Source organism: Eretmochelys imbricata, chromosome 2 (assembly GCF_965152235.1).
Source record: "Eretmochelys imbricata isolate rEreImb1 chromosome 2, rEreImb1.hap1, whole genome shotgun sequence".
Taxonomy (NCBI): domain Eukaryota; kingdom Metazoa; phylum Chordata; order Testudines; family Cheloniidae; genus Eretmochelys; species Eretmochelys imbricata.
The window spans coordinates 120934145-120953974 of NC_135573.1; the positions used below are offsets into that span (position 1 = coordinate 120934145).

The 19830-nt window shown below is 42.0% G+C and overlaps 1 protein-coding gene across 3 annotated transcripts; it reads right to left on the reverse strand.

Annotated features, from left to right (window-relative positions):
* Positions 1 to 747: 747 nt before the first annotated feature.
* LOC144261308 (leukocyte elastase inhibitor-like) lies at positions 748 to 14664 on the reverse strand. 3 transcript variants are annotated; one of them, XM_077810720.1, is made up of 7 exons: positions 14514 to 14664; positions 11032 to 11208; positions 7409 to 7546; positions 5965 to 6082; positions 5166 to 5308; positions 3904 to 4071; positions 748 to 2468 (listed from the first exon to the last, which is right to left on the reverse strand). In XM_077810720.1, the coding sequence occupies exons 1-7, from the start codon at positions 14607 to 14609 to the stop codon at positions 2067 to 2069; spliced, it is 1242 nt and encodes a 413-aa protein (XP_077666846.1). In that variant the 5' UTR covers positions 14610 to 14664; the 3' UTR covers positions 748 to 2066. The 3 variants fall into 3 exon arrangements, with proteins under 3 accessions (XP_077666846.1, XP_077666849.1, XP_077666847.1); XM_077810723.1 differs by lacking the exon at positions 14514 to 14664 and adding an exon at positions 12358 to 12494; XM_077810721.1 differs by lacking the exon at positions 14514 to 14664 and adding an exon at positions 13574 to 13691 and having other exon boundaries at positions 749 to 2468.
* Between the last annotated feature and the right edge of the window lie 5166 nt (positions 14665 to 19830).

The following is a 19830-nucleotide window of genomic DNA, read 5'->3' on the forward strand; positions in this document are numbered from 1 at the left end:
GGTCATTGTGCTTACAGATCCACACTGTCCAATATGGCCTTCCATAGCCCCTCATATCTGGACTACTCTACATACAAAGATTCTAGCAGCTCCTCCTCTGATCTGGTTCAAACAAACCACAGCTTTTGAAACCAAGATGTTAGTAACAGATTCAACCTTATTTTTTACTGATGCGGAGACTATACTGTTAAACAGTTAGTTGTTCTCCCCATGTTGCTTTTAAGTTCTCAAAAGTATTAGCTGCAGTCTGTTACATTGACAGTTAGTCTTACGAACTTCCAGAGGAAGTTAAAAAATTATTTAAGGAAGTGCCAGTTTCCTGAACACCCACACCATAATTTCCTGACCCACAGAATGAGTCTGTTTAGCTGCCAGCATCAGTGTTCTGCCCACCAATCACTCCTTCAGTTCCAGGCATCATTCCAAATATTTACAGGTGCATTTAGCCCACAGGTAGTACAGCAGCTCCTGGTTCTCTCAACACTTCTGCCCTCCCCTTCCCAGGGTTAATCTCCAGTTCTCTGCTCTCCCTCTCCCATTGCAAGAGGCTGTTGCCCAGAGCCAACTATTCTGAAAATGCAAAAGGAGAACTTATATAGCAAACCACACCCACCAACCCACTTGCTTACTTTGGTGTTATAACAGTTATACAACTGTTTTTGTGCTGTCAAATGCCACATTTTGTGCATAAAACTGCCTGCTGTGGACAAACAGATACCTTTTTTTTTTTTTTTTTAAATACAACCGTTTATTTGTAGTTCCAAGGCAAAGTTATAGTGAGGTTCACAAAGGAATACAGAATTAGGGATACAGAATATACCTGAGGTTATACTGTTAATGCATAGACATAACCGCGCAGAATATACATGAAATTATACAGGCTACTAATACTAAGAGGAAGCAACAGCAGGACATTACGAGTACATAAGTGAACCAGTTCCTAGAAGTCAAACTGTCATTTGGTGCAAAACTCAGCTTGTAAAGAGGCAGTATTCATAGATATTTAGGTCAGAAGGGACCATTATGATCATCTAGTCTGACCTCCAGGCAGTAGGCAGCCACGTGGGCGAGAACTCACTGTAGCATTAATATACATAAACTGCACTTAAGACATTTGGAACACCAACAAAGCAGTTCCCTGGAAAGCAGGAATCCTTCCTGTGTTGCTATTATAGTTTTAGGCCAAGATTGCATGCCCTTTTGGAAAGTTAGTTTCAACTATCTGAAAAATCTTTCAAGACCTCTCAAAATCTCCATACATTTTAAATGGATAAAACAGTTTTAAAATTTTTGTTTAAAATGTACAGAAGTGTTAAGATTTCTTAAAAAACTATTAAGAAATTGCCTGTCCCATTTCCACCTCCTCACTCAGAAGCAATATCATACTAGAGTTCTGAAACAGTGATTGTAAGGGTTGCATGTGTTTAAAACAGCTTAATGCTTTCTCTAAGAATAGAAAGTGTCTCTAGACAAATGCTAATTGACCTTTTATCCCAAAATATAATAACGCCCATTCGGCTGTTGAGTGCCTTCTGATGCCAAACAGCATTATGTTCAAAGGCCTCTAAAAGAAGAGACTCTAAGAAAGGAAAAGCCTTGCAAACTTATCCTGCTGAGCAAGCACATTGAAGTACAGGATCAAAGTCAGCAGAGAGGGGAATTACACCAAAGGGAAGTCACTGCCAGTTCACAATAACATTGCAAAACCGACACAAGAGGATGTTCATACTTTAGGGAATTTTCTGACTCAAGTAACTGCCTTGAAGAATCCTCAGAAGTACTATGTTCAATTCTGGTTCACCTTTATTAGAAGATCAACCGTGCTGAGCAACCAGACTTTTTCAGCCTGTGAGTCATTGCATAAGGCATATTTTACTGTACCCAAACAGATATCAGTGCTAAGGAATTGGCAAAAAAGCCCAGGAAGGATCTTAGGTATCAATTTCTGAGTAGTCATTCTATTGTGAAATGCAGAATTGAAATGAAAATAGTAAGAACTTAATTACAGGTTCCCACTGGTTAAAGTGGAAATAGGATCAGGTCCTCAACTGTAGCTCTGTCTTCTTTTATGGAGAAGCATACCTGCCAAAGAAAAGTATGCTTTGTGTTGGATTGTGACGGATGAAGTAAAGGAAAGGGTGATCAGCATTGAAATCCTCTTCCAGAAGCATGCAGAACACAGCAATGCCAGCAGTGGCAGCTGCAGCCTCTGTGCCTTCTTCATTCACTTCTATGAAAGACTTGTGTACAATTTCAGATAGAAAGAGGTCTTGTGAGCCTGACATTCCAGACAAGTCAGCCTTGCCACTGTCAAATATATCCTGCAGGCCCAGACCTGATAAATCTGATTTAAGGTCATAGCTGTTTTCCATCTTAAATTTAGGCAGATGCACATGAACATCAATGGGACGCATATTTTGTGGCTGTGTCCATTCCTGGAGCTTTTCTAAGGTGAGCTGCTTCTCTAGCTGGAATTACAAGCACAGAGATCATTAAATTGTGCAGAGAGATTCTGAAATACCACCAGTGTAAAAGTATTTCTCTTCCAAAAACATGTAAAATGCAATATTGAAAACATGGTCTATAATGATATATGTATACAAAGTAAAGTAAATATAGACTTTGTCAACTACCTCCTGGCTCAGTTCTGAGGATTAATTAATTGGTTAAAGCTTCTGCAGCACTTTGACAAAGTGAAGGCTGCTGTAAGTAACAGGGGCTGCCAATGGAATTCTAAAGGACTGAACTGACCATCAGCAGAGTGTACGGAAACTTCTGCCCTACTCCGGGCAGCAGCATATTATCGCCTAGGCCTAGGGCGGTAAATTTGCAGGGGCAGCAAATGTATAATAGCCATAGGCGCCGACTTGACCTGGCTCCGGTGGGTGCTCGCGCGCCCCCGGCCCTGCCTCAACTCCGCCCCTTCCCCAAATCCCTGGCCCCGCCTCCTCCCCCAGGCGTGCCATGTTTCCCCTCCTTCGCCCTCCTGCTCAGGGTTGCTGCGTGAAAGCGCTGGGAGGGAGGGGGGAGAAGAGGAGCGGTGGCGCGTTCAGGGGAGGAGGCGGAGCGGAGGTGAGCTGCGGCATGGGGTGGGCCCCAGGAAGTAACCCGGGGGGGGGGGGGGAAGGAGGAAGAGGAACCGCTCCCCATCCCAGCTCACCTCTGCTCCACCGCCGCCTCCTTCCCCGAGTGTGCCGCTGCTCCGCTTCTACCCCCTCCCACCCAGGCTTGCCGTTTCCAGCAAGCCTGGGAGGGAGGGGGTAGAAGCGGAGTGGCAGCGGCGCGCTCGGGGGAGGAGGCGGAGTGGAGGTGAGCTGGGGGGGCCGTGAGGAGCTGCCGCTGGGTTCAAATGAATTTGTAAAAAAAAACTAAAACAAGTTCATATGGGGCCGGGACGGCAAAATCATTAATCTGCCACTGACTCCGGGCAAACCCCCCATGCCACCAGAAGGGAGAGGACTAGCATAGCATCCACTCAACTTGAGAAGACTCCCCAACTCAGAACTGACCCTCTTGTGGATAGTTAGACAGTCTCCACGACCAGATTCCTCCAACAGCGTGACACAAAGCAGATGCACCGCTTTGGATAGCGGATGCACCACTGGAAACTGGCCCTACATCATTCTATTTGATAAGTAAAACTCCTACTACACTTCTAAAATAAACAATGAAAGTACTTAAGGACTATCCGAGGATGGTGATGGAAACAGCAGGATTTTCCCCTTTTGTGATTAATTCTTTACTGTTCTATTGGTAGGACAAACAGGTGAAGGCATAATGTTGAAGGTTAAAATTTGTGGGCTTTTGAATGGGTGAGAGGCAGACTAAAAACAAGGTTCTATATTACAGTAAAACTGTGAAATGCCATCCAAGCAGAAACTGAGATTGGCTTGTATAAATTACCTGCTGGAGTCCAGTGGAGTTATCATCAATGTCATCAGGTAACAAGATGATCATGCTAAGTTCTTTTCCGTCATAGGGAAGCTCTAGCATACAACATTTCAGTTCAGAGATGTATCCAAAAGGAAATGTATTTTTCTGATACATCATTTGCACTGTCTTTTTTTCATTCTGAATGGTTTACAAAAAATAAAGAAAATTTTCTTAATTAATATTTTTCGTAAATTAAAAGAAGACTGACAAATTAAAACTCAGATTTCTTTACCTATGTTTTTAACAATATCTTAGATTAAAATTGACTTTTAAAATCTAAATTACTTTTCACTGTATGGTTTACTCTCTCTTCCCACCTCCGTCATCTTAGGCAATGAAAATATACACAGGTCAGATTCACTAATGCTGGATTTATTAACAATTATTTGAAGACTTGGTACTATGTAAATGCTAAGAATTATTATGTTCAGTTTTGCTTTTGGTTTCTCTTGCCTAGCATAATGCTTCCTTCTTCGATTGTAGAAACTAGCCCAGATTCTTCATTCAATTGTAGCTCCTCTATGCTCCTCCAATAGCAAGAGGGGCCACAAACTGTGTTAACGGCCTGTGAGAAATATCCCCAGTGTAAAAGCTATCCCCAGGCACTGTAGAACTAATAGACTGCTCTGCATTGCCAACCCTCCAGGACTGTCCTGGAATCTCCAGGAATTCATCTTTAATTAAAGATTATTGTCATGTGAGGAAACCTTCAGGAATACGTCCAAGCAAAATTAGCAACCCTAGCATGGTTCTTCCCACAGTCCCTGGCATAAGGGGCATATATGACAAGGAAAGAAGCCTTGGCCAAAGTATATGGTGATTCAGCTACGCTCAGATAGCATAACTGCTTCCAGGGAGGCATTAAAAGCATAATTTAAAGCTACACTAAATTGTATTTGGAGAAAACAGGTCCCTCACCAGAGACAGAGTATGGGAGAGGCAAATGTACCTACATGCCACATTTTCCTCCACTCTTACATTCCTGCAGAAAATGGACGAGCAGTGAAACACAGAGTCTAGCCCACTGACTGCAGGAAAATGTTTATATATCCAAACAAAAAACTGTTTGAACACATTTAAAAAAACCAAAAACATGAAAATGCTTCTATTCGTATTTGGTTTGTAATTTTAAAATCTTTTACAAAAACTTTAATTTGGGGCCTAAATTACCTGACAGCTTCCCTTTATAGATATTCTACAAGCAAAAAGATAACAGAATGTATCTACATTACCTTATTTAATCGAAATGGCATTTGTGTCGTGTCTGCTTCTTTAAATTTCTCAGCCCAATTTCCTTTGAAATAAATAGCATTCACCAACACTAGTTTGGTCATATTACTAACCGAGCCCTCAGACAACAGGTTGGGGATTTTACCTTCAAAGAAATAAAAAAATCATTACAACATTATTTTACACTATACATATTTACATTTTAAAAAATCCACTGTCTAAATTCAAGAAAAGATTTCTGATATTTTTCCCTGATTCAAATACAATATATTTAAGTGCCATTCTCTATTGTACTGTACTTCATTATGCTGCATATCATAACAGTCCATATATAATTTCACAAAAGTGTAAACCCTTACAGCCTAAATTTTCAGAAATGCTTCAATTTTTGGGTGCTCAACTCAAGACAACTTAAAGGGGCCTGATTTTCAGAAAGTGGTGAGCATATCCCATCTGGCAACAGGGCTTCTTTAAGGAACCTGCAGTTGGGCACCCAAAAATTAGGGCTACATGATTTAGAAATCTATATTCAGACCAAGATTTTCAAAACCAGATGCCTAAATTTAGGCTCCTAAATCCATATTTAGGCAACAATTGTTGGCCTTAATGTATGAAAATGTAAATGTCTTTTGAGTTATCTAGCTGCCATAAACACCATGCTCATGCATTCTCTGGTTTTACCAGCCATGTTATTGGATATCCCATAACAAGATGGAACAATTCTAATGGCAGCAGAAAATGAGGACATATTCCTATTGAGTAGCCACAAAAAGATTTATTTAACTAACCAAAATCTCTTACCTTCAGTCTGCTCCCCTACCCACTGGTTTATTTGTTTCCTTGCTTCATCTGAAGCATGTAGAAAGTCAACCGTAGCCAAATCAGCTGCATATAATTTCTGAGTCTTAGTCAAGAAGTCCTAGAATACACAGTCAGAAAGAACAGCTTTCATTGCATATAGATATCTTTATAGCTATGTTTGGAAGAATTAGACTTTTTTCAGTACTTGTCGGTAAACATCTATTTCATCCTACATATACAAACTGATGAAAAGACATTTCCATCAATAATAATTGAAATTTACGGATAGGCACAGCATAAAAAATGCTGCTTGCTAGAGTTTGATTTAAGAATCTTTGGTTTGTATATTTTGACATATGATGTTGACAATTTGTGTTTTAACTGTTATGTAGCTTAACTTTTTGAATCTCTACCGTCATTAAATCATTACTGTCTGATCCGCCCATTGTTAGAACCCCCCTATAATTTCCAACAACTAAAAATTTAAATTGATAAATATAAAGGAAAAAATGTTTAAAAATATTATCTGCCAAAATTATAAAAAAATAAAAATAAAATTCTGCCAAGCCTATTTAGAGCCTAGTGAAACAACACTAACTTAGGTCAGCTAAAGAATCTGTCTATCTCAAGGGTTGGAGGAACTGATCTTGCATTTTATTATTTTTGTTTCTGACAGATACAGGTGAACAACGCTAATATTTCAATGCTCCCATCATGCACGAATATGAACTGATTACTTATTACTGATGTTTCAGTGTTTAGACTTTTTTTAAATTGGTTGACGTTCACCCCCGTGCAACAGGCCCATACAAGCCTAGGCACTAGTGAACTCCCACTCAGAGTGTAAGTGGGACATAAGTGGCCATCAGCCCTCATGTAGGCTCTCTGCATAGGGGTGAATTTCACCAGTTGAAGATATGCTGGTTTTAAAGTACATCAGGTGGTGTACCACTGATATAGCTAGTGGATGGAATTTTCAAAAATACCTCCGTGACATAGCAGCACAAGCCCCACTGAAAACCATTTGTGCCCTTAAAAATCTCCCTCTTCCCCCACACCCCCTCATATTTACAGATTTATCAGTTTGAGAGCCAGAAGCACAAGTGGATATCAGACTGCTACTTCCCAAAACAGGATGCTAAATTTGTAGCCAAAAATAGTTTGCCTTGTGGGTCCTTCAACTGACCTCAAAATTTTTACCTCATAAATATGCAAATAATTAAGTTATTCTGCTTGGAATCAATCAATAACATGGCAGTTATGCAGTTTACTAATTAATTCCAAATTGTATTAAGGTTTTATATAAATCCTGTTCCAGTGGGAGTTTTGCCACTGACTTCAAGAGGGGCAGGACCAGACCCTAACAGAAATGGGAAGTAACTGATGATTGAGTTTTGAAAAATTCTACAGGAATTCTGTCACATGAGCTTCTGCATGAACTTACTGCTAAAAAACTGTAGGTCTTCTCTCCATAAAGCCGACTGGCAAGCTTCAACAGATAGGAAGCTCCACTTCTGTTTATGTCAGAGGTCAGGGTCTGAAATCTTGGATGAAGCTCTTCAACAACATCAAAATGAAAGGTCTGGATTAAAAGAAATTATCAATTAATACAGAATACTTGGTAAGTGTTTGAATGATCAGGCCCTTGGAGTCAGGAGGAAAAACAAACAACCACTGCTTGCCTTCTAATTGTAAGCTATTTGAAAACTTCAGCTAGTGCAGGGGTGGGCAAACTTTTTGGCCTGAGGGCCGCATCGGGTTTTGGAAATTGTATAGCGGGCCGATTAGGGGACGGGGGCATGGCCCGGCCCCCCCCATTAAACCCCCCTCCCACTGCTTCTGGACCCCTGACAGGCCCCCCGGACTCCTGCCCCATCCAAACCCCTGTTCCCTGACGGCCCCCCACGAAAGCTTATGCCACAAGTACTTCTCAGAGACAAGTTACTCAACAGGATATATGCATTATGGAGAGATCTACCTGAATCTAGATGGGCCAATGAGAGTGTACCAAGGATCTTCAATGCACAGAGAAATATTTGGATAAAGCTAAACTGAACCAGAGTCCACACATAGGACACGGTCTAGGGACCTGATCCAAAGCCCATTTAACTCTATGGAAAGATTCCTATTGACTTCAATGGGCTTTGCATCAGGCCTAGGTGTCCTGGGGAGTTTCAATCTGCTTAGTATAGGTGAAAAGATGCAGTATTAAGGCACTATGAAATGGGTCCATGACCCACAGAAACAAATATCCACATGCAACTCAAAATCTTTGGTAGCTATAACCTTTCCCACAAGATTCTCTGCCCCTCTGCCCCCCCCCCCCCCGATGATGGTTGTAATGTATTTTCACAAATATTACGAAGTACTTTGAATTAGAACATAAAGTATCACAGATAAGCATGTTGAAAGTTGTCTCAGTGTAGGTTTTTTAGCCCCTTTTCATGCTATTTCTACTCTGAATAGGTTCAACCTGGGTTGGGCTGTTAGTTTTTGTACAAAGTTCAGGTCTGACATGTAGTGATTAAATAGTTTTACTGTTCTAATGGATAACGCAATACTGCCTCATAACCTAAAAGAGCCCCCCCTAAAGCCAACAATACAAAGGAGACAATATTCTTAAACAAATATATTGTGACCCCCAGCAGAATGAATTCAAACATACCCTTTTACAACTGCATGTGACATTCCAATAAAACAGAAAACCATGAATAGCTGAATCACTTTTAAGCAATAAATCCCACGTAAAATTAGTACCAACACTGCCATCCAGAATTGTTTTTTGTAATTTAAAATTAATAAATACTAATTTTGAAATCTCCCATCTCTAAAACCAGAATTTAACCTACAGGAAATCTTCACTGCACTAGTTAATGCAGTTTGCAGCTTGTTCACAGGCTGAATTTGATAAAGGCTGAACACAAAGAGCTCAATTCTTCAACCCTTGCTTATATTCAACAGTGTTAACCCCTGCTGAGTACTCCCATTGATTTCACTAGAACTGGGGCCAGCCACAGTAATAAAACAAAATTGAATACCTTAAAGCTTTCGTTATTGAAAAATATGGCTAATGTAAAGTTATGTGGAAATGCCTGATCAAAGCCCATTGAACTCAAAGGGAGTCTTTCCATTGATTTCTGTGGGGTCTGGATCAGGGCTATCAGGCGCAAAATATAGCAAATACAGTGAAAACACAAAATACAGTAAGCCTTTAAAGTTAAGCATGTGTTTAAGGCCTTCAAGACTTAAGCACTTAAATGGTGTGCTGAAAAGGAAATAATCTCCAATCAGGGCCTTATTTAGAACATTAGGCACCAATTTTTGAAAATATTAGTCTACAACGTGCTGCATATTACTATTGTGGCTGATCTCATTCAGATCATTTTTGATATGAGACTGGTAATGACTTGACTCTGAATGAGAAGGTAGGTGAGAATATTTTTTATTGGACCAACTTCTGTTGGTGAAAGAGACAAGCTTTCAAGATACACAGAGCTCTTCAGGTCTGGGAAAGGTATTCAGTGTCACAGCCAAATACAAGATAAAACAGGTTTCAGAGTAGCAGCCGTGTTAGTCTGTATTCGCAAAAAAACAGGAGGACTTGTGGCACGTTAGAGATTGGTTAGTCTCTAAGGTGCCACAAGTCCTCCTTTTCTTTTTAAGATAAAACAGGTAGTTTAGCATAAATAGTTAGCACATATTGTAAGGGGCCATTCAAGGTGAAGCAGCTCGTTAATACCCCTGTAGTCACAGAATAAAAAGGGGGGGCTAGTGGGTTACAGATTGCTGTAATAAACCATAAATCCAGTGTCTTTATTAAGATCATGATTTTTGGTGTCTGGCAAAGTTATGAATTTAAGTGTCCAGGCTTGTCTTTGGAAGGTGTTGTGCAGGTTTTGTTTGAGGATGGGGACTGAGAGGTCAGGATTTATGGTTTATTACACCAAGATGTAATCCACTAACAGTCCATTTTTTGTCCTATGACTGCAGGGGTATTAATGGGTCACTTCACCTTGAATGGTCCCTTGAAAGATGTGTTAACTACTTAAATACAAGTTGGAACAGATTGTTTAGCGTAACTGTACCTTTCCGAGACCTGAAGAAGAGCTCTCTATAGCTCAAAAGCTTGTCTCTCTCACCAACACAAGTTGGTCCAATAAAAGATATGATCTCACCCACCTTGCCTTTCTAATATCTTGGGACCAACATGGCTACACCACCACTGCAAACAACATTAACTGTGAGGGGAATTAAAATAAGATTCACATCTAGCATTTGCCACAGAGCAGTTCATAGAATAGAATCATAGAATATCAGGGTTGGAAGGGACTGTTGTATGTGTCTTCAGAGTGACAGCCGTGTTAATCTGTATTCGCAAAAAGAAAAGGAGTACTTGTGGCACCTTAAAGACTAAGGTGCCACAAGTACTCCTTTTCTTTTTGTATGTGTCTTGTGGGAGATAACAATCCCGTCATTTTACAAAATTCATGATCTCATGCTAAGATATTGTCATCATGCATTATCATAGTTCTGATACTTTAAATTTAAGGAGGGGGAGGTGGGTTGAGTTTTTGTTTTTTTTTTAACATGGCAGCAGTATGCGTAACATTATGTATTACAAAATCACAGATCTCTTCGTCAGAGTCGCTCAGGGGCTTTGGGCAAAATCTGAAACAGAAGCTCTCCTCCCTTCCAAATAAAAATTGTAAGGGGGGGGGGAGTGGAGAGTGAGCCCACCCTGCACTCACCCCTACAGCGATGACTCCTGTCCTGTGGGACTGGGCCTTGCTTCCCTCTCCAGGCACTGTGACCTGGCATACTAGGTTGCAACACCACTCAGTTTGTGGGCTCTTTCGAACTGGGGGCTTGGGGCAGCCCTGATCTTAGCATCAAAAGGCATGAAAACAAATTAAAAAATAATTTGGTTCCAGAGGTTTTGATCAAATTAATCAGTGACTGAATTAAGTGGGAAACAATATGAAGGGTCAATGAATTCTTATATTTTTTCTCTTAAAACTTATTTTCTGTAATATTAAAAATCTATACAAGAAAGAAATTTTTGCTGACCTTCAGCAGCTGTGTCTCTGTGTTACCTTTGGCCCCTAAAAGGACCATGGCCAGTGCAGCAGAAATACTGACTGGCGAGAAGAAGATATTTCCTGTTGCGTTGGTTTCATTCAACTTTCTAAACAGATCGAGAGCAAAATGGGTGTTTGCATTACTCAGTTTCTCCATGGTTACAAACTGAAAAACAAAACAAGTGCAATCAAGGCTCCAGGTAGTGATTTTACAAAAACTAAATGCCCTGTGTTACGCAGAGCAAAGGTGAAACTAACAAACGAGCATTTGTACCATATGGAAATCAGGAATGTTAACTTCTGTTTACCTTCCTCACACATTAACAAATTCACATAAATAAGATATAACAGCTAGTAGATTGGTTACACCAACCTTACAGATGTTATATAATAAACTTCAGTAGCCTCTTATTTCTAAATTTGGAACAAACAAAGGTTAAGGAGCTTGCAGGAATAGACACTATAGTCCTCTTATTCCAAATTCACAAACCAGAGACAGTCAAGACAACTGGTGGGTGACCTCCTCCTTGTTTTCCCACCAGTGGATTTATTAATTGCAATACAGTAAGACATCCAATATAGTAGCTGGTGAAAGGTACTTAAATCTCCATCTCGTCTGAGATCTGTTTCTGTTGAGCAGACCACGCCAAATTAAGGTCCCAGCCCTCCAAAAACTTACACATCTGCTTAACTTCATGCACTGTGAGAACTCATTGAATTTACTGGGATTACTCACAGTGTATCATGTTTAGTTTGTGCCTAAATCTTTGCAGGATCAGAGCCCAAGAATGGAACCAAATGTGTACACGAGAGCTGGAGTTTTGAAATCAAAAGTGAAATATAGAATATACAAAGCCTGGGCCTGATGCTGCAAAATCCTTTTGTATATTGATTTAAATTGCCCAATTTCTTTTGTTTGCCTACACCTGCAGGCAAATCCCGCACTGATTTCAGGGGGAGTAAGGACTGCAGGATTTAGCCATTTATAATTCCTTTTCATTCTAAAATTTATTTTAAACTCAATAGTCTATGTTGCTGACACTACAAATCAGAGTTGTTGCTCAGGATCAGGACTATTGTTAAAACATGGTTTTGTCCCATATATACACACACACACAAATCCCCAAACCATGTTATAAAACTGTGCCCTGCTATGGTAGTTCTACACAAACTCTAAAATGTATGATTAGGCCCTTTAACTGACAGCAGGGACACATTCAGGTTTCCAAAGCTACTGACTCTTCTATAACTTTTCAATGGCTAGTTTGCCAGAAGATGGGACAGGGTGACAGGGGATGGATCACTTGATGGTTACCTGTTCTGTTCCTTCCCTCGGGGGCACCTGGCACTGGCCACTGTCGGAAGACAGGATACTGGGCTAGATGGACCTTTGGTCTGATCCAGTAAGGCCGTTCTAATGTTCTTAACTTTTGCAATTCTGCTTTGTCTAATTCTCCACTAAAAATGAATTTAAAGCAAAAGACGATGTTTCTACTTTTTCCCCAACATTGTAGGTATTTGCCTCAATCTTCAATAAATTTCCCCCCCTCTCTCCACTGAGATCAGGACACATTAGAGCTTATTTTTTAAAAAAAAGGAAGGGTAGGAAATTAATGAAAAAAAACCCTTCTTTCATTAAAATAGCAACAATTTTTCATTAAAACATGAATTTTTCCCAATTTCAATCAACTTTAACAAATACAATAACAACTGATTTTCTTCAGACACAGATTAAAAACAAACTGTGTCTTGTCCCATACGTGGAACTAAACTATGTTTTAATTAAAACAAATAACTATATGTTCATGAATCATGCCACTGCCCCACCATTAGGTATTTGCTGCAGCACAGAAAGGCTCTTTGGCCTCTGGGGGTCTGTCCACACGCTGAAGTTGTGATACTTGTGGCACCTTAGAGACTAACCAATTTATTTGAGCATAAGCTTTCGTGAGCTACAGCTCACTTCATCGAGCTGTAGCTCACGAAAGCTTATGCTCAAATAAATTGGTTAGTCTCTAAGGTGCCACAAGTCCTCCTTTTCTTTTGCGAATACAGACTAACACGGCTGTTACTCTGAAACCTGAAGTAGTGATGTTTAACTGCTGCCGTTTTAAGTGTGGACACGTTTTGCTTCTGCCCGCGGGGGAAAGTCGAGGAGACAAATCGTAAGGAAAGAGGAGGAGAAACTGCATGCAGGGCTCTCCCTGGAAGGCTGCGGAGAACTTGCCATGGGCAGGCTATTGCGAAGCAGCTTCCCCGCCCTGGGGGCTGGTGGGAGAGGCTCCGGCACTGCTTCCTCCGTGTCCCCCCTAGCAATACGGGGGAGGTGGGGGGGAGAACAGGCGAAGGCGGTCCCGACCAGCCCAAGCTGCACGTTTCTAATACACTGGAGGGGGGCAGATCGCAGGCGCCTGATCGGTCGCCAGCCCGTGGCGCAGGGACGTCCCCTTAGCCCCGTTTCTGGGAGCCAATGAGCATCCCCCTCCCCCGCTCTCGGACTGGGACAAATTCACCGCAAGCTGGTTTCTTACCCTGCAGCCGGCTGGGGATTCACTGGTTCCAGGCAGTGGAAGAGACACGTGAGCCGGTGACTCAGCCCTGCGTGTGTTAGCCAGGCCCCGGGCGGGGAGTGTGTGCGCAGGCCGGGCTGGGCCGGGGACGGGACGAGCCTTAGGGCAGGGTGCGGCTGCGGCCGCTCGGCCAGACGAGCTGGGTGCGGTGTTACTGCGGGAGGGGGAGGCCATCTCTTGAGGAAGGGTGGAGGGACTGGCTCGGGAGGGGAGGAGGAAGGAAAGGTGGGGAAGGGGATGAACCGGCTACAGCTGGCTGGGTGGAAGGGTGTAGGCAGGAACTCTGTGTGCAGGGTTGTTGTAGCCCCCTGAGTCCCAGGGTAGAGACCAGGTGTGGGAGGTAAGAGCTTTTATTCGACCAGCATTCTCAGCGCCTCTGCCTTTGCTAGAGCTGGGGGTGAGGCACTAGGGCGAGACTGGTGGCAGGTGAATTCTCAGGGTCCCTGAGGCCTTTGTGGGCGAGTGCGCCAAATGGTGGGCAGAAGAGAGGAATAAGGGGGGGGGGGGCAAGCTTCAAGTCAGTAGGGGGGAGGGGGGAGCTAGGAAGAAGTGGTGGGAAGGCAGAAAAGAAGAAAATAAAGTTCAGAAGAAAAAAATGAGTGAAAGAAAATTATGACAAGACACGAGACAGAAAAAACAGAGAACAGAAAACTCCTCATGAGGAAGAGGAGAAAAGAGACGTGTGGGTGCAAGAAAGAGGGGTGGGATTGCCCGGGGGTGATAAATAGACTCGAAAAGAATCGAGTAGTAGATAGTATAGGAAAGGGGCTGAGACTGAGAGAAAACAGCAGACTCTCGTGTTCTCCCTTCCTGCAGTCTGTGCCCCAGTTTTCCGTTTGTGAAACAAGGAAAATTGCTGTCTGAGGGTTGGCAGAGAGTGGGCACCTTTCTCCTCACCCACCTGCCAGAAGCCCTTCCCATCCAGGCACAGCACAGCTTGCAGCATGGTAGTAGCAGGTTCAACAGCCACGTTGTATTCCACTAGAAATTCAGCCATAACTGCAGTTTGCTCTGTACTATCTAACTGCAGATTGTGTCTTGAATTTTGTTTTCAGCCCTGCACTGTAAATACAGAGCTACTCCACTAGCTCGTATTCACACTGTGTGACTGAGCAAAACTTGGCTCAATGTCTTTATTGAAGAATGAACAGTTTCCAAACAAAAAATTCCTGTACTGTAACTATGGTTTTCTCTCTCTCCAGTTGGGTTTAGAAAAGGCTGAAATTGGTACTATGTTGCATTATAGCTCCTTCCAAGGATTTCAGAATGCTTTACAAATGCTTTACAGAATGCTTTACAAATAAGTAAACCAACTTTGTAAAACTTTGGGGTTGGAAACCGGTCAAATAATTTGCTCAAGGTCTAGACGTCTCAGATCTCACGTCTAGCCCCATATTGTTACCACAGCAGCTTTAAATAATTCCCCCACAAGGGGCTTGGCAACACCTTTAGATGTGAAACAATGATAATACAATGAGGACAGACTGAAATATCCCCTTAAAACAAATTACAAAATCTTTATCAAGAGAGGAAATGACTTTAAAATTTACACAAAAAGAGTGTCAAAAGAGAGGAATATGCATAAGAACCAATGGGTCCAACCAATGGTCCATCAAGCCCAATATCTTGCCAGTGGTGAGTACCAGAGCTTCGGGGGGAGTGTATAGAACAGCGCAATTTTAGGGAAATCTACTGCTGTCTTCCCCTCCCAGCTTCTATCAGTCGGAGGTTTATTACTTCCCTCAGATGAATGAGACTGACATTTGCAGGAAAGATCTCTAAGCCCCTTATCCTGATATGTAACTGTCATGCCAAATTTTTGTTTGCCTTTTCAGAGGAATAGAGAGGAGCTCTTGCTAGTGAGATTTTATGAACTCTGCGGGAGGCAGTATGTAGGCTGGAAAAAGGTGGACAGACCTAGACTGCTGGTATTATCCACGCTTCAATCATGTGGACAATTTTTACTGCCTCGAGTGAGGGAGCAGGCTGCCCCCCACAGAAACACCTTTTCAGCCATTGCCTTTTCTTTGTTGCTGTACTCTAGCATGACATAATATGGGGTCCAGTAACGTAGTCTTCTATTCTTAATTTTTTTTTTTTTTTTGCTCAGATTGGTAAGCCCATGTGTACATAGATATAGTATGGTAAACTTTGTTCAAGTTCATTTAGTTTATTTATCTGGTAGTTACAACATTGGAAGAATTCATGGGGCTACATGACTGAAAGGCAGAAAGTACCTGACCCCTGGAGCTACCTGCCTTTTTCCAGCCACAGTGCTTCCTTTGCCTCTCTGAGCGTGCAGAATCATACTGGGTACTGCTGCCCGTGACATCATCAGGTAAAGGAAATACACTAAGGAAACAACAAATGTTATCCAGGCCTTCATGAGTCTAGTCTTATAGGGGAGACACCACTGATGTTCAGGTGACCATTTATTAGGTAATATCCCACCTTTGAAATGAAGATGACGAGCACCCTTCCCCTCTCTGTTGCAATAACAACCTCCACTTTTTAAAGTAGGTAGAGTAATGTAATTGGAGACAATAGTAATAGTAGAGTAATGTAATTGGAGACATCTGCTCAACAGCCAGATGGGAAATCTTCCCTTCTCTTCCAGCTGGTGAGCTGAGCTCCAGGGACTGTGTAATCAGCATAGTTGTTGAAGGGTTCTTCTGACTGGCTGCAGTGATATTTTAGTCAGTCCAAAGTAGGAAAGCAGAAGGCAAATAGTGAAGCAGCCCAGCTTACGTGTTGGTATAGGATGGTTGTCCTCAGAAAGGTAATGAAACCACCAGCTGGGGAGGCTTTTTTTTTTTTTTTAAGTGATTAACTATGGTTACATGGAAGACTAATCAATGAAAGTTTACATTAAAAACAAATGCCCCCACGGAATTAATAAGATGCATGCCTACCAGCCAATCACTGTGCTTGCACAGCATAGCCCATTTCCCCTCTCTGCGTAGATCTTGTTTGTTTTGACTGAACTCTTCAGGGCAGAGACTTTCTTTCTTGAGTTTGTACAGTGCCTACCAATGGGGCTCCCGTTCTGCTTGGAACCATTGGGTGTTGTCACAGTATAAAGCTTTTAGCAAAGCTTTTGACACTGTCTCCCACAGTATTCTTGTCAGCAAGTTAAAGAAGTATGGGCTGGATGAATGCACTATAAGATGGGTAGAAAGTTGGCTAGATTGTCGGGCTCAACAGGTAGTGATCAATGGCTCCATGTCTAGTTGGCAGCCGGTGTCAAGTGGAGTGCCCCGGAGTCGGTCCTGGGGCCGGTTTTGTTCAATATCTTCATAAATGATCTGGAGGATGGTGTGGATTGCACTCTCAGCAAATTTGCGGATGATACTAAACTAGGAGGAGTGGTAGATATGCTGGAGGGCAGGGATAGGATACAGAGGGACCTAGACAAATAAGAGGATTGGGCCAAAAGAAATCTGATGAGGTTCAATAAGGATAAGTGCAGGGTGCTGCACTTAGGACGGATGAACCCAATGCACAACTACAGACTAGGGACCGAATGGCTAGGCAGCAGTTCTGCGGAAAAGGACCTAGGGGTGACAGTGGACGAGAAGCTGGCTATGAGTCAGCAGTGTGCCCTTGTTGCCAAGAAGGCCAATGGCATTTTGGGATGTATAAGTAGGGGCATAGCGAGCAGATCGAGGGATGTGATCGTCCCCCTCTATTCGACATTGGTGAGACCTCATCTGGAGTAATGTGTCCAGTTTTGGGCCCCACACTAGAAGAAAGATGTGGATAAATTGGAGAGAGTCCAGCGAAGGGCAACAAAAACAATTAGGGGTCTGGAACACATGACTTATGAGAAGAGGCTGAGGGAACTGGGATTGTTTAGTCTGCAGAAGAGAAGAATGAGGGGGGATTTGATAGCTGCTTTCAACTACCTGAGAGGTGGTTCCAGAGGATGGTTCTAGACTATTCTCAGTGGTAGAAGAGGACAGGACAAGGAGTAATGGTCTCAAGTTGCAGTGGGGGAGGTTTAGGTTGGATATTAGGAAAAAATTTTTCACTAGGAGGTTGGTGAAACACTGGAATGCGTTACCTAGGGAGGTGGTGGAATCTCCTTCCTTAGAAGTTTTTAAGGTCAGGCTTGACAAAGCCCTGGCTGGGATGATTTAATTGGGGATTGGTCCTGCTTTGAGCAGGGGGTTGAACTAGATGACCTCCTGAGGTCCCTTCCAACCCTGATATTCTATGATTCTATGAAATAGTAACCATGAGTGCAGACCTCACTCTCATAAATACTTAACTACTGGTCCAAAACAAGCTCTACAGCTTGCATTAATGTCAGTGCAGTAGAAGGTGTTAATAGTGGAGTTTTTTATTTAAAAGACAAGTGATGGATAGATCTCTCCAAATATTACCACCTAAAGAGGACAATATTTCCCTTACTTACCAAAGATAGAGAGAGGAAATTTACGCTCCTTGATCCCTATGAAGAAATGTTCTTACAGAAGTCTTAAAAAATGCCAAAAGTTCATGTAAGCTTCAGGCCAACATTCCTGGTAACAATATTGCACATTATGACCTCAAACAGATTTGTAGAACTAAACAAGTTTATAGGACTTTATGCTATAAGAGATGGGATTGATATTTATTTTCTGTTGGGTGAGAAATCTCACTGCCAACTCTGCCTTTCATCCAGGAGGTGTCAGAGAACTTCATAAACGTTAATCGAGCCTGTAATGTATCTAATTCTTTTGGTCCGCTCTTAAGATGCATGTGGTGAATGATGTGCTGTTAGTAGCTGCAGCATTCTACCTCAGAGGTGGGTATGCTTCAGTGATGGATTAAGTGGTCCCCCTTAAATTTGTCAGCTTTGTCTTTTATAAACGATTACCTCAGTATTCTCCAAACTTTCCCTTACTTACTATGGGGAACACCTAGAATACACCAAAGATTGAGGTGAAGTAAATTATCTTAAAGGGTACAATTAGCAAGTCTATGGTATTACTTTACCTACCATAGAAATGCAGTCACCTCTGAACTGAAGCAGATTTTCAGTATTGCATAGGAGCGTTAGTTTAGAACAGACTGAAGAAGTGGTTAATATAGGTTTCAGAATGCCTTAACCTAATTTGGGATTTGGTCAGGACACCACTGCAAACAGCCCTTGCTTTTATTTTCTCTTTTCACGGTCTTGGAACTTGACACTGAAGCATGTGACTCCGGGATTTTAAAAATCCCAAAACTATGGAAGTAAAGCAGTAATATCACTCAGTTTAATTTAGTCATATGGAGCAACTTAAATTCTAAGCTTGCATTTACTTTTTCGCACAGAATTTCTACTGCATTTGAGTAATGGATGACAATTTTAAAAAAAAAAAAAATACACAAGTTGCAGGCAATAGTATAAATGAAACTAACAAAGTCTCCCATTTCTTTCCTGCCAAGTGAAAGAATTATGGGCCAAAAATCATTGCTGATGGAAGCACGAGCAACTCATCTGAAGTCAGTTGTGTTGTTCCTGCCACCAATGATTTTTGGCTCCGTGGTGACAATAAGGCAGCGTGGATCTAAGATACAGGGCACTGGACTGGAAGTTAGGAAATGTGGGTGCTACTCCCAGCTCTGCCAGTGACCTGCTGTGACTTTGGACGAGTCACTTTGCTTCTCCCTTCTTCTGTTTTGACTATTTTGTCTCTCTGTAGTAGGCGGTGTACAAACGCAATAGGCCCCCAGTAATGGTTGGAGCTCTAGGCACTACTGAAATACACATAATGAAATATGTTTTAATAGTGAACTGCTTCAGCTGGTAGGAGGGTTTCCCTAAATTTCTCCAGAGTTAAGGAACTGCTGTGGTGCATGCCCACTGTCAAATCCCAGGGCAGCTTAGAATGCCCTAGCTCTGCCCACAGGGATCGTTCCTTTTCACCTCCTTTAAAGTCAAGTCAGTGTTTCTACTTCCTTACAGTTTTGTGGATAATGCCAAACTCTGTACCAGTGCCTGTAGGGGCAAAGATTGTGAAGGGTCAGGATTTGTAGTTGGCAGAGGGAATGAAAACCTTGCATACAACCCAGGACTGGTATCTTATTGCAATTTATAATACAGTGAAAGGTTATTTTCAACAACAAGGTTTTCATTGACACTATTCCTTACCTACTCAGACTTCACTCTGCCAGGTTAAGAGGTGCTGTTTGCAAACCTAATTGGATGCTGAAACTGAATTAGCTTCAACACTCAGAACAGCACTAAA

Coding starts and splice junctions, on each gene's coding strand:
- LOC144261308 (XM_077810720.1), bottom strand. CDS start 14,609: ATGGCTGAATTTCTAGTGGAATACAACGTGGCTGTTGAACCTGCTACT. Junction 6,083..7,408: donor AGACCTACAGTTTTTTAGCA/GTAAGTTCATGC, acceptor TGTGTATTCTAG/GACTTCTTGACTAAGACTCA. Junction 5,309..5,964: donor GGTAGGGGAGCAGACTGAAG/GTAAGAGATTTT, acceptor ATTTCTTTGAAG/GTAAAATCCCCAACCTGTTG.